Below are 13,658 nucleotides of genomic sequence, written 5' to 3'. Positions count from 1 at the left end.
AGACTGTAAACTTTAGCAGCGTTTTTTTCAGTGTCAAAACATGGTAAACTCATCAGATAAGAACTTCAATAAAAAAATGACATTGTTGCTGTGAAGTTGAACTGCTTACTTTTATTGTCTGAATTACTACAAATACAAAAGATACAAAGGGAAACTGCTATCAACTGGTACAAGTACAGTAAAAATGACTTGTTAGTTTTCTTCATTTCCACAATGAGTTGTCAAAATTGGTCACAAACTCTCAATGATGCCTTCATGTGACATTCAATAGTCTTGGACTTGTGAAAAATGATCCAACACTAATCAGTTTTTGTCAATATAAAGACCCTGTTGTCGGTCCATTGTATTAGTGCTATAACTTTGCAGATGAAGTTTCCTGAGAACAGTGGAAAGCAAAAGGGATAAATAGAGAATGTTGAAGTGAATGAGAACAGGGAGGGGACAAGGAAAAACAAACAAAAGCTTTTCTTGATGCACTGTTGATCACGGCTGCAGGCAGCACCTTAAACCATGAGGAGACGATGCACTTTGTGCAGCTGCTGCTGTGACAGGACGAGGCGATGGACTTGTTCCTGTCCGCGGGTACATGGGATGGCAACACGACCTACAAACACTGTTCCTCCCTGCTTCTCCTCCTTGGCCTGGGAAACAACAAAAAAATATACACATGATAAATTTGTACATTTGCTCATGTGTAGTTTCAGTCTAGTAACAAAAGTATTAAAATATTGTGAACAGGAAAGAAAACTGCTGAATCATGTAGTTGACATATTCTTTGGAACTACCTTAACAAAGGAGGAGACGGGGAACGTGGCAAAGTCAGAGGACGCCTTTGCTCCAGGCTGATATGAGACCACATGTTCAGCTACCTCGCCCTGAAACAGAAAAAGTTGGAATGCAATGTTGTAAAGGACTGTGTGGCTTTGTATCGCTGGTGGACATGATAAACGCAAGTCTTAAACTGTGACCTTGAGCTTGTCCAGAGCATCACTGAGGTTCTGCAGTCTAGCTGTCTGTTCCAGCAGCTGGGCACTGGCACTAACTGGAAGAAGCAGAAGAGGAAAAATTAACTAGATCTGATACCAGCAGCAGACGCATACACAAAAGTCTGTATGTATCCAATTAAAACATGCACACACACCTGCTGTCTTTCCAGTAATGTCCACCACTTTAACCTCTGCACTCAGTTTGAGCAGGGTGGCCAGCAGCTGGTCGGTCCGGCGATAGATGCCTGTGTTTAGTCCTTCTGGAGGCATGGAGCTTTCTTTGGACACTTGTGGGAGTTTGGGAGGGCAGAGCGGTGGCAGGGAGGCCAACTGGGCTCTCATCTTTTCCGCCTGTAAGTAAAATACAGTCCAGGTCAGCATAACTGGAGTTACAGCACCACAGTGTGACAATTTAAATCCAGTGTACCTTGAGTCTGTTGTTTTCATTCTTGAGGCGTTTAATGCCGAGTCTCTGCGCCTCAACCTGCTTTATGAGGAGAGGAGAGTCCACCACCTGCATTGCTCCTGCCATAGATGGAGGCACACCTGCTGGAGGGAGGAAATGTTAAATGGTAAGAGACATAAAACTGTGACATCTTGCACTTGTCTTTTGTCCAACAAATTTTGGAGACTTATATAATTAATGCCTTGTGTGAGAAATACACTTACATCTATACAATTAAACTTCATACAAAACCTGATTTTCTAAAGGTTAAGTAGGAGGACGTTGCATATTTTGTCAAACCTAAAATACCAACATTTCCATCTGCTGACAACATGTGGCCATAACTGCATAGTAACTCACCTCCTGCAGATCCCTGAATGATGGAAGCGATTCCTGAGGCAGGAGAACTTCTCAGGCCTTCGATTGTCATCTTTGACTGGTTGTTGATGCGTTGCTTCAGCTCTGCCTTCTCTGCCTCCAGCTGGTCGATGTCAGCCTGCAGAGCATCCATCGTCTCCTCAAACTCCCTGAAGATGAGGAAAGGAGGTGAGCAAGGAGGAAAATAGGAATCGTAATAGCGAGGTGAGAGAAAGGTGATGAACGAAGCAGGATCTTTATTATTCCTACTTTTCTTTCTTCTTCAGCAGGGCGAGGTTCTCATCCAGTTTGGTCTGAATCTTCTCCACTCGTTCATCAGCATCTTTGGTTGAGGTGTCCAACTTCTTCTCCAAAAGGCTCAGGCGGACACTGGCCTCACTCAACTCCTCACCCTGGGAAAGACAAGTACACCAATTGCATATTTCATTCTCATCTACTTTCATTTTAAACTGTCATGACATTTCTTCAGTGTTACCTTAATCTTCAGGGACTTCTTCAGCTCCTTGATGACGGTTTCTCTGTCTTCTAGTTTGACTCCCAGACCCTCAGCATCAGTCATCTCAGCCCTGACAGTGGATGCTCTTATCTCCACTGGGGAAGTCTACAGACGGGACCAAAGGTGAGTTTTCAATGCCTGAATTTTGAAGTACATCAATATGAAAAAGTGAAGACATACACTTACCTTCCCCTGTGGTTTGTCAGCGTCATACTCTCCTTCTTGCATGGCTGTAGCCATCTTGTTCATGGTGGCGATGACTGAGCTGCAGGACTGTCGCAGTAATTCTGGGCCGTTCACTCCTTGTGTGCCGTAAACCTTGGAGATGCAGAGCACAATGAGACAGTAGCATCTTATGTCCACCTCCATGTAGTTCAATAACAACTGATGTTCTAGATAATGCTCAGAACACAAGACTTAGGGCCTTAAAATCTTAAAAATGAATGCGACATCATTTGGTGCATGCCTATTGTAGTTTATTTGATTACTACTTTAGTGCAGCAAAAAAGCAAAACTACACTGATATATAATTACTATATGTCTGACAACTTAACTGTATTTGGATGCTTTTAATAATATATTTTGTACTGCTATGTTGTTAAGAGGAATCCTGATTATATAGGTATAATTTGGCTAATCATTGGTGGTATTGCCTGTGATTATCAACAAATGCACTCATACCAAAACTCCAACAATGTTTAAACATCACCCGGAAATCTGTTATGTGTAGAGTGGACATGAAATTGCAATTGGTCAAAATTGCTAAATATGACACTACCTGCTCAACGACTTTGCAGGCAGTATCCTCCAGTCTGAGAGCGTTGAGACCCTCCTGTTCTCCCAGAGGAGCAACCATCTGAGCTCCAGCTGCAGTCACCTCCTGGAGCACTGCAACCACACGGGTCAGCTGGCGCCTGCACTCCGTCAGCGTCTCTGACACCTGCCAGGTGAGGCATGACGCATCAGTCAAACCTGCACTGTAGTTAGCTCAGCTAGCCATTTAATTGTGTGTTTCATGTGTTTGTTTCTGTACCGGTGGTCCAAAATTGAGAGCAGCAGGAACTCCAGCGACATCAGTTCCAGGCATGCGGCGGCGAATCTTCTTACAGAACTGTCTGATGTCAGAGCAGGACGTGTCCAGGTCCTTCAAAAGAACCAAGAGGCCAGAGCCCTCCTGTCCTGGTGCCAAGAATGCCCGCAGACGAGCCACCTCCACTCCCATACAGTCCAGGGCGCTCTGGGTAAACTGGAGGTGAGACGGTGCAATTAGAGAAAACTTAGAACTGCATTTTTATCCTATTGTTACTCCAAAGCCTCTTTTGAAACCAGGCTGAAATGCAGAATTCTGTTTGCTCTGTATTAAAGTCAAAAGAAGCTTGAAGTACCTTAATATGATCAGCCAGCTGCACTGTGCAGTCTTCAGTGTGTTCTGCCAGATGGACACTGTACAGTTGCTGGAAGAAATAACAGTAGTGTGATACCTGACATTTAAGAACATACTGTATTTGAACAAAACTAGATATTGTCCATGAAAGGTTTTATCCATGTGTACATATGTAAACATACTGGTTTGGGATATATTTTTGATACATTTGATAACAGTTGTACAATGAAGGTTTAATGGACTGAATGAGACTTAAAAAATATTCCTTTGTTACCTGATAGTATTTAATGGCTTTAGTCAGCGGTTCCACCTGAACAGTCTCATCCAGCTGGTCTTTATGCAGCAGGTCTATGAAATAATCCAGAGAGCGCTCATGGAAGCTCATTTCAGTGTAGAGTGTCCCCATGCGCTTAAACACCTCCACGCTGCAGGTGTTCAGAGCCCTAGAAACAGACAAACACATCTAGCTGGTGAAGTAGGTACATAGCAACAGATTATCATTCTAGAGGTTTTTACTTGCACAACACTTTAAATTTCTTTGCCGTTACTGCTTACTGCTCATATTTGTGCAGGGCGGCCTGCAGCAGACTGAGGGAGTAGACCAGTCCTGAAGCAAAACTGCGCTGTTCTCCTGGAGGCCCTCTGAGCCCTACTCCCTGGACCAGGTTCCCGTTTAAGTCAAACTTCTCCTGGGCCTGTTTACTGATCAGTTCAGCCTTCAAGCCAGAGAATACAAATACATTAGTTCCAAAACTGACTGAGCACAATTGAAACGGGCTGTCGGATGACCTCATACTTTGCAGATGAGCCTGGGGATGAGCAGCAACACCAGAACACAGTCGTGGTCTCCACCGTGACGCAGGAAGGAGTCCGGCATAAAGGAAGTGAGGAGGGACACCTGTCTGTTCGACTGGGCCACTTCCATCTTCCTCAGCTCCATCTCAATAGCCTGGAGACACACAGATTGTTTAAGTAGGAAAACAAAATCACCAACAACAGAGGTGAATTAGATAAACTCAGACATCATACAGATCTACTACCTTGGCATAAGCCTTGGTCTCTGCAAACTTGATCTTGAAGTCAAACAGCTCTGCAGGTGGTTGCTGAACTTGTTCTGCATTTGCATTCTGCTGACTGATCAGCTCCCTGTTGGCATCCTGATGGACAGAAAATAGCTGACAGTGTCATGGCGTTCACTGCACAAACCTAATGCTTTAACAACTAGTGTGAAGTCTCTGCTGCTGCCCTGACAGTGTTGTGTTTCCTCTGTCCACCTACCTGAAGGGAGGCGGTGAGCTCTCTGTATTTACTGATGGTCTGCTGGTAATCAGCCACAGTCTCCTGAGCGGCTTCCACCCTTTTGTCTGCTTCTCTGACCTTCGCTGCACTCATGTCCAACTGCTCCCTCAGCTCCATTTCTGTCTCTCTGGCGTTCTCCTGGAGCTCATCGTTCATCTCATTGATAGCTTCCTGTTGGCACAAAAAAGGGTCCAGTGATTGGTTGATGAAAGGAACATGGTAAACCGCCTATTTTTATATTCATCATCATGTAGGTGATTGATCAAATGACAGAAATTTAATCTCACGACTGTTAAGAAGCTTTTATTATTAAAGTATCTTGGACTGTCTTATAAAATACACAAGTCTCTGGTGAGAACACTGAAGATAATTTAGAAATGCAGCTACACTGACCAGATCAGTGACTGTTTCTCTCAGCTCTCTGACTTTCTCTTCCAGGTCAAGGTTCCTCTCTGTCAAGGTCTCCACCATCTCCTCTGACCCCAAAGCAGCATCCACCTGGTATATGCACACACACACAAAGACAAAACCAGGTATAAACTGTAGATACAGATGCAAATGTAGTCCTTGCTTCTTTTTAGTGTCCATAAATCTGAGCATTTTTGTCACTAACTATACTTTAATATATGTTTTAATGTAAGTAGTCATGTAAAAGCATCAGCATTATCTGCATTTATTCTCTGTTCTCATGTCTCCCTGTCTTCACCTGCTCCTTCAGCTCATCAATGGTGGCTTCTGCCTGCTTGACTTCTTCCTGCAGTTTTTCCTTCTGAGTCCTCAGAGTTTCCAGCTCAGTGTTCTTCTTCTCCATCTGCTTCTGCAGCTTCACGTGTTCCTGTTTCTCCGAGGCAGACAGATCACGCATCCTGAGGAGGAAGCAGAAAGTAGTGATTTTTTTTTAATTGTTCAAATTGTTTTCTAAGGCTTGTCTTCAGTGGTTCTAGTACAAAGTTGTATGCTCTGATTTCTAGCTAACTGTATGATGAGAAAATATCCATGTTTCTAAAATCTTTCACTTTTTCATTCTATGCACCTATAACGGTCTTTATCTATACATTAGTGCAAAGTGGCTTTTAAGAGACAGTTTACTGACCTGACCAAAGCCTCCTTCAGCCTGCTGTTCTGCTCTTCCAGCTGCTTGACTTGGTAGCTTGAGGCAGCTCCATCTGAGCCTGTATAAGAAAAAATAAAAAAATAAAGGGGCCATGGTCAGTAAGATCACTGAAAGAAAGAGTAACAGACAGACAGTTACAATGCACAATAAGTCTTTTTGTTTTGTTTCTCCTCTTACACACCTTTCTCTGATATCTCATGTCTAAGGATCTCCAGGTCCATGGAGAGCTCCTCCACCTTCTCTTTCAGTGTGTCCACCTCCACTTGCAGGGACTCTGCTCGCTCTTCAGCCATCTCTTTATCCAGCGTGGCCATCTCTATGGCATCTGCTGTGTCCGACATCTCTTCCATGTAGCGGTCCTTGGCCTCCTGAGCCTCCCTGGCGTCCTACGAAGAGCAGAAGGCACAAAACAAACATTACAAAGGGAAGCACGGAGGAGGAGATTCTTCTTTTATTTGTACAGGCTTGGAAAATTTGAATTTCATCTTTGTAAAAATTCTGATAATGTTATTTGGAGTTACAAAAAAATTATGAATGCTGTTTTTTTTCTGAGTACCTTCTTGGCCTCTTTGAGTTGTTTCTGCAGATCAGCCTGCTGCTCCTGCATTTTGGTCTTCCACTCCTGAAGCTGCTCCAGTTGGATCTTGTGTTTCTCCAGCTCCTTCAGCTTGGCCTTGTCCTCAGTTCGCTTCATCTTCAGGGTCTCCAGCTTCTCCTCCAGGTCCTTGACTTGAGCTCGCAGTGATTCCTCCTCCTAAGAAGGATCGATGGGCAGGTGATCAGCAAATTTCATGGATTAAGTGGGCTTAATTTATTTCCCCGATGTAAAGAAATACAAGAAAACCTTGATTGAGTCCCACCAACTAAAACCCAGAACAAAATGATAAATGTACATTATATTACTCCAAATTCATTAGCAAATAATGGAATTAATTTTAACCTCTATACACCACCTCTTTACAGAGAATAAAGAGCAACAGATTAACTCATTTCCTCCAAACACAGTGGTAAAAGTAGTGGAGTATTTCTTTCAGTGTCTCGCCAAGTTAAAACATGCATCACCAGCATTAATTCACCGTTAAGACAGTTCAGAGCCATAGTAAAGATTTACAAGGGTGTATTTAGGGTCATTCTTCCTCTGATACAGCGTGTTTGTTAGTTAATTCATGCCAGGTATCATCAGCATGCATGTAGCCATTAGAAATGTCTACCTGCTTGGATATGGCAGGTTCCCCCTGGTCAAACAATAACATGGGTGAAATAGAACAAAAACATCAAAATGATGAATAGGATGGAAAAATAAAAATGAAATGGTAATGTACTGACAAAGCAGGAGGGACTAAAAATGAACCAGATTTTATTGTTCTCTGTTTCCAGCAGTCAGTGATCTACCTTGCTTGGAGTCGCTGGGACGGCGGTGGCGGCTGCTGCAGGCGACCCGCTGGGCTGAGGCACAACAGGCGCCCCCAGAGCACCCTGCTGGGAGGACAGACCGGCCTCACTCACATCACCAGACAGAGACGTCGAGAGACTCTCACGAGACGCCTGTCGACAAAGGCAGACGTGTCAGAAAGCAACAAGAGGAAGAAGGTGAGGAATGAAGCAGACTGAGAAAGGAAGGATTGGAGTCGTGTTAGTATTTAAATGTCAGTAAACAATGCAGTCATCAAAACAAGTGTTTGTGCCACTGTTAACATGCACCTTGGATAAACCCAGTGATTAATTCCTGAAATGTTTTGTTAAAAAATACAATAATCTTCTTGATTTCGTGTGTTTTCAAGATCCAAACATACCACCTCCCACTGTCCTTTTCAAGAGATGTTGTCCTAAAACCTCTCAGACACCGATGCACCTGTGCCACAAAGGACTACACTCTACAGCTTTCACACCCTGTGCAGTGCCAGGTGAGGTTCTGTGATATGACTGAGCGTACCGAGAGCGACACCCTGGAGCCTCTGAGGGGACGTATGAAGAGGGAGGGGAGGGAGGCAGTTTCTGAGAGACGTGGTGTGCTCCACTGCCACAGCAGGATCATAGAGACTGTGTTAGGACTCCGATGAGGTACTCGGAGACTAAATGCTGCACAGTTAGCTTTAAGCTGAAGAACGAAACCTTGTCATACTTCAGCTCCAACTAGCTAGTCAGTTACACTAAAATATCATTCTGATTATGCTTATACTGTGTGTGACATCTGTAGTGCTGAGACATACAATCTGCTTTTGAAAACAGGGTAAAAAAAAAGTTTCTACCAAACAAGACACCATCACCATCTACATGTCTTCAGTAAGATTTCAATCATTTGAAGGTCTGGCCTTGATATAACTATCATCCTGATTAAAAAAAAAGAAAGAAAAAGACTAAAATAACATTTAAATAACAGTATGAACGGCCGCCCTAAAATCATTCTGTTTTGATCCCATTTGACCTCCAGTCTGCTGTGGACAAGCTCACCTTTCCAGAACGGCGGGTAGAAGACTGGAGGAGAGGAGGAGGTGAGGTGAAGAGAAAAGGATGGACACACACACACACACACACACACAAGCATACGCACACACATCCAGCGGCGAAGCAAGATCAGAGATTAGCAACAAGTATGAAGCACATAAACTCACTGTTAGCTTAAACTGACTGATCAGAACTTTGATGTCTGCATGCACCAATTAACACCACTTTGAAGAGGAGTTATTTTCATTGATTTGAGGCACAAGAGCAGAATAAAATGCAAATTCATGCAAGAAAAGGGGGAAAAAAACTGTGAAAAGACGAGACTGAATTGTGAGGCCACAAGCAACGGCAAGGATCATGATGACTAAAGTATCACAAGATGCCTTCACCAGAATTTTAAAAAAAGTGGGAAAATCAAGAGAATATTTAGCAAAAAATAACATGAATCAATCACAAGTTTTGTCTTTAGGTCCCGTGCAAAAATCAACAGATAGGAAATGGGTGCAAAAGATGAGTTGCCACATTAGTGCAATCCACAACAACCAAGGCAAAGCAAACATGCTGAACTGAAATATTTCTACCTTAACGTTCTTAACGCTCACTGGTATCTGCAAAAAGTATTCACAAAAATGAAAATGAGAAGTCAGCTCGAAGGCTGAGACACAACACAGAAACCTGTTTGTATAGTTAAAGGAAGAAAAGAAAACTGGGGGAAGTTTGTGAAACAAAGCACCTCTGGTCAGGGTCACACTGTGAATGAAATGCCACACAGAGGCTTGAAAGTCATTCCATCACTTTTTGGTTGTCTTATTAATCACCTTCAGCACCTTTAAACCTTTATTACTCCACAGAAATTAAATCATCTTCATCCGTTAAAGCTTAAAAACCACAAGTTTACTGAACTGACAGAGAAACAATGAGGTCCTCGATGTTTCTTTACCTGCTTGGTTGTTCTGGGAGTCTCAGGAATGTCTGGAGAAAAGAAATTAAGAACCATTATCTACTGTTCCTGTTTTTGTTTTGTTTTTTTTTTTTTAACTCTGAAGCACTGTGTTTTGGAAACATGAGTTTTCTGTGCTCCTTGCTCACCTTTTTGTTTCGGTATCTTTGTTGTGCCAGACTCAGGAGTATCAGGTGAGGTGGCACCGGAGCCTTCTTCCACCACCTGGATCTGCACAGAGTGAAACAGGAGTGTAATCAGGTCAGCATGACAAAAGCAGGAACAAATTACACATGCCCATTTGTAAATAAAGGAAAGGCTAGAAAATGTTTTGAATAAAAAGCAGCATTCACAAAAGATGCAAGTCTGATACATTTGAGCAATTCATGCTAATGAAAGTATACTGTAGTTATTATGCATATATTGTATTAGAAATATGTCCTATGAGATTTTATATATCTGTTATCCAGCGGCTGATGCTAATGTGCCATCATCAAATACTCGCGTGCACAACAAACAGATCATTATGTTACTAACCTGGGACTGTCTGACGAATATGCCATGATTTTCCTCACAGGTGAAGTAACGTTTCCCCTGCACCGTGCCATCGTTCTTGCCTTTGGGCTCGTCCAGTATGACACCCACCCATTTCCCAGAGGCGAAGAGGGTGGTGCCAATGTAGGCGACGGTTCCACGCTGCCCCTTTCCTGTCACCTCTACTGTAGAGCCAATCTGAGGAGAGGAGGTGAAGATAGGAGGATCGGAGACAGTGAGTCACGACATGCGAGATGATTAACAGATTTCTGATTCATTTATTTTGTCTAAATTACCTTGGGAGGTTTCCCACTCTCCACTGTTCCTGAACTGCTCATTTTGCTGATCAGTGGGCTGGTCAGCTGAAGGATTTGGGGAACACAGGTTGAGAAAAAGAGGCAGATGGATTAAAAAAATGTGGACAAAAGAAAGAAGAGGAATGTTGAATAGCACTGTTAGGGAGACAGAAGGTCATTACATACCAGAGAATTCAGTATTTAAATGAAAGAATTCTTCAGGCATGATGTCTTTTTATGTCTTACACTTGGTCAAGCAGAAGTGACTTGGTGGGATTGTTAGATACATTTTTAATACGGTTTACCCCGCCTGCAAAAGCTGCAAACAAATAGCCTTGACTTATGTGCAACAGTGAAGTCCCATTGTTCTCTCTGCTCCAGCTATTACAAGCAGCCTTAGGAATTAAAAATATTCATGGACAAGATAGTCCTAAGGCTGCAGAGCACAGAACCACGTGTATTTACCAGTCATATGTCCTGGACAAGAACAAATGTCCTAATAAACACGCCGTGTCTCTGCCTTGCTTGAACAAAGGTGCTCATTCAAGACAAACTAGGGCTGCAGTAGGAGTCTAATGCTTTTATAGAGCTGGAGGAACATGTGAATTCACGCTACCTCACAATTTTCAACCACAGGGCAGAAAACCAGATAGAAAAGTTTTATTGCGTCTCGATAATAGAAGGGGAAACACTTAAACTGGGAGATCGTTTTTAAGAATCTACTTAAATGAACATGACTTTGGATTAATGACGAAAGAAAACTTCAGTTAAATGTGAGGACAGTAACTTTATCTTCTCTACAGGATCGTCTATATTTGTATGTAAACTATATTTTTACACATTTGATCTGATGAAGACTCAACATGCAACGAGGTGAATCCTACATCCGCTTTATGGTGAGTGCTGCAAACCCTTACTTTTTATATCTATTATTACTACCTTTCAAATCCATTTTGCCTTCATCCAAAATCAAACATTATTACATGATAAGAGGCCACGTTACTCACCCTGGGAGTATAGGAATGTCGTCTGTTCAAAGCCATGATTAAAGTTAATTTGATTTCACCTCCAGAACAAAGACAGAGCTCAAGTGCTAATTTTCCTCTATTTTTGCATCCCTTCCTCTTTTCCGGAAGGAAAGGACAATACAGGAATTTCAGGGAGGGATCTTCGTAGAGAATCATAAAACGTCAGAGCTGATTTGAATTGAGAAAGGGAGGGTATTAGCTAGCTAGCTAGCTGTTGTGTCTCCCACAGCAATGACACATGAATGTCAGCTTGATACTTTACATGAAGCCACTGAAATAAGCAGTAGAGTTTACACTGATACAACATATTTAGTCAACACTTATTCGAGAAGTATGAACATGTAGAGAAGTAGCTGTTTATTTTTTTCATTACTTGATACATTATATGCTTGTATTTCATATGGTAATCGACCTAATATAATCTTTAACAGACTATCAAACTGAGCTGAATGATTTGGGGAAAATATCTGAAAACTTAAATAAATTGCTTCAAGCATGTATTTATTATATTTATAAAGGGCACAGGAGATAAAACAATTATCATAAAAGCTGTGATTGTGTAAGGCTAAAGAATTAAAGTAGTGACAATAAAAAATGAAATTATTTCAATTAGAAAATAATAGGACCTTTATGTAAACAGTCTATGACATTGAAATAGTTAATGAACCTTTAGGCATTTTACGCAATATTCATACATTTCCAGGGTTTTAGTCTCTTAATTTCCACTTTATTTGTGTGTTGTCGCTATATATATGTATATATTTATATTGTTATTCATACTAAACCTAGATATATGTCAAAGATTAGCAACAACTTTAATTTTGATGCTTTTTTGTTTGTTTTAGAGCTACATGCAGGTATTGCACATTTTGCAGTCAAATTAAATAAAGTCATAATTATGAGAATCACAAAAGCCTTTAATGCCAACTGAGTTTGCACGCACAAGGAATTTGACATGGTGTATGGAGTTGCAGCACTCAGCAACAACAATAGACAGTAAAAGAATAACATAGAAATCTAAACCTGGGAAATTCTGAATAAAAAATGCTGTAAGTATAAGAAGTACTGTGTAAGAAAAAGACATACATTTGCTTAACCAGTGTAATAAATTAGAGAAAAAATAAATACCAATAAATACTGGGTCAACTGTGTTGCTCAGTGTTTAGCCTGGATTGCAGCCTTTGTGATATGCAGTTTGATTTGGTTTGAAATCGATTAACTGTTCAGTCTTACGAACACATATTATTAATTAGCTTAATTAGTCATTCAATCAGTTGCCAGCTAATAAACAGTGGCTAGCTAACAGTAGCTAACATTGTTCGTTTGTACTCCTAATTAAAATGTGTCACATTAGCTACTCGAAATATTAATTGTTTTTCTGTCATGAGGCAATAAACTAGCAAAACACAGACAAGAAATGAGCTAACAGCTTTAGCTGCAACAAAAAAGGACAAAGTACTCAAAGAGAAATGTCATGACACACAAAACCATTTTGCATTAGTGTCGCTGCATTGTGCTACATTTACTACAATCCTCACAGCCATACATAAAGCGGTTTTAAAATTGCTATCTGTCTATTTGATTGTTTATTTAGAATAGCTTTATAACGCCCAAACGAGCCAAGTCGGATTGTAACGTTAGCCGGTTAGCTAAAGTCACCGAGAACATCGCTGTAAAGAAGCTAACATAGATTAGCTGTATTTTAGAATGTAGCTCACCTGGAACACGGTCTTTAAATTGAGCTTTTGGATGTGTTCATGCGGTTTATAATCCTCTGTTATGACTTTTTGGATGCCAGCTTGGAAATCCGGGAGTGTTTTCCGGTTTTATTGACAGGCCACTTCCGGTACCAAACGATAAGTAGAAGAAGAAAAGATAAAATCGAGCGGCGCCTCTAGTGGCGGCAGGAGTTAATGCATATTAAAACTTCGATCTTACTGGAGAACTGATTTTGTAGTTGTTGGTTTTCTGCGATATTTAGTCCAAATGTGAATCATAGGACGTAAACAATGTCAAGATAGTTTACGGTAAATTTAAATTTAAGGTAATACAATCCTTAATACATACTAATAATATTGATTATACTTCACTAAACCAGCCTACATAAGAAGTATGATGCAATATTTAATGTTAGACTGTACAAAAAGTGCATTATAAATATTTACAAAACAAGTGAACACATTAATTATGCGATGATTAATGGGCTAAAGCATTTGTCGACTGAGTTCCTTTGATTTCTCTTTTTATTGAGGGAAAATGTGTTTTACAAATGAGGTTCCTGCTTCTGCATTGTGAAAATTTGATACTTTTTAA

At 41.2% G+C, this 13,658-nt stretch overlaps 1 protein-coding gene across 7 annotated transcripts; it reads right to left on the bottom strand.

Annotated features, from left to right (window-relative positions):
* Positions 1 to 91: 91 nt before the first annotated feature.
* LOC110964183 (dynactin subunit 1-like) lies at positions 92 to 13,186 on the bottom strand. 7 transcript variants are annotated; one of them, XM_022212823.2, is made up of 31 exons: positions 13,064 to 13,186; positions 10,318 to 10,383; positions 10,025 to 10,219; positions 9,637 to 9,718; positions 9,488 to 9,519; positions 9,129 to 9,155; positions 8,554 to 8,577; positions 7,495 to 7,647; positions 7,314 to 7,337; positions 6,659 to 6,856; positions 6,284 to 6,488; positions 6,082 to 6,160; positions 5,695 to 5,854; positions 5,382 to 5,486; positions 4,968 to 5,159; positions 4,730 to 4,846; positions 4,486 to 4,638; positions 4,245 to 4,405; positions 3,964 to 4,132; positions 3,691 to 3,759; positions 3,339 to 3,551; positions 3,084 to 3,245; positions 2,492 to 2,623; positions 2,285 to 2,410; positions 2,059 to 2,201; positions 1,792 to 1,958; positions 1,414 to 1,535; positions 1,142 to 1,337; positions 969 to 1,042; positions 786 to 875; positions 92 to 641 (listed from the first exon to the last, which is right to left on the bottom strand). In XM_022212823.2, the coding sequence occupies exons 2-31, from the start codon at positions 10,357 to 10,359 to the stop codon at positions 504 to 506; spliced, it is 3,750 nt and encodes a 1,249-aa protein (XP_022068515.2). In that variant the 5' UTR covers positions 10,360 to 10,383; positions 13,064 to 13,186; the 3' UTR covers positions 92 to 503. The 7 variants fall into 7 exon arrangements, with proteins under 7 accessions (XP_022068515.2, XP_022068516.2, XP_022068518.2 ...); XM_022212824.2 differs by having other exon boundaries at positions 1,414 to 1,532; XM_022212826.2 differs by lacking the exon at positions 7,314 to 7,337.
* Between the last annotated feature and the right edge of the window lie 472 nt (positions 13,187 to 13,658).

Source organism: Acanthochromis polyacanthus, chromosome 23, assembly GCF_021347895.1.
Source record: "Acanthochromis polyacanthus isolate Apoly-LR-REF ecotype Palm Island chromosome 23, KAUST_Apoly_ChrSc, whole genome shotgun sequence".
NCBI classification, from domain to species: Eukaryota; Metazoa; Chordata; class Actinopteri; family Pomacentridae; genus Acanthochromis; species Acanthochromis polyacanthus.
The sequence above is the reverse complement of the archived record's forward strand: the minus strand, read 5'-3'. Positions and strand labels throughout refer to the sequence as shown.

Excerpts from the sequence above, each read along its gene's own strand:
- LOC110964183 (XM_022212823.2), bottom strand. The coding sequence starts at position 10,359 with ATGAGCAGTTCAGGAACAGTGGAGAGTGGGAAACCTCCCAAG. Across the intron at positions 5,160-5,381 it reads GAGAAACAGTCACTGATCTG|GAAGCTATCAATGAGATGAA; the intron begins GTCAGTGTAGCT and ends TTGTGCCAACAG. Across the intron at positions 4,639-4,729 it reads AGACCAAGGCTTATGCCAAG|GCTATTGAGATGGAGCTGAG; the intron begins GTAGTAGATCTG and ends GTGTGTCTCCAG.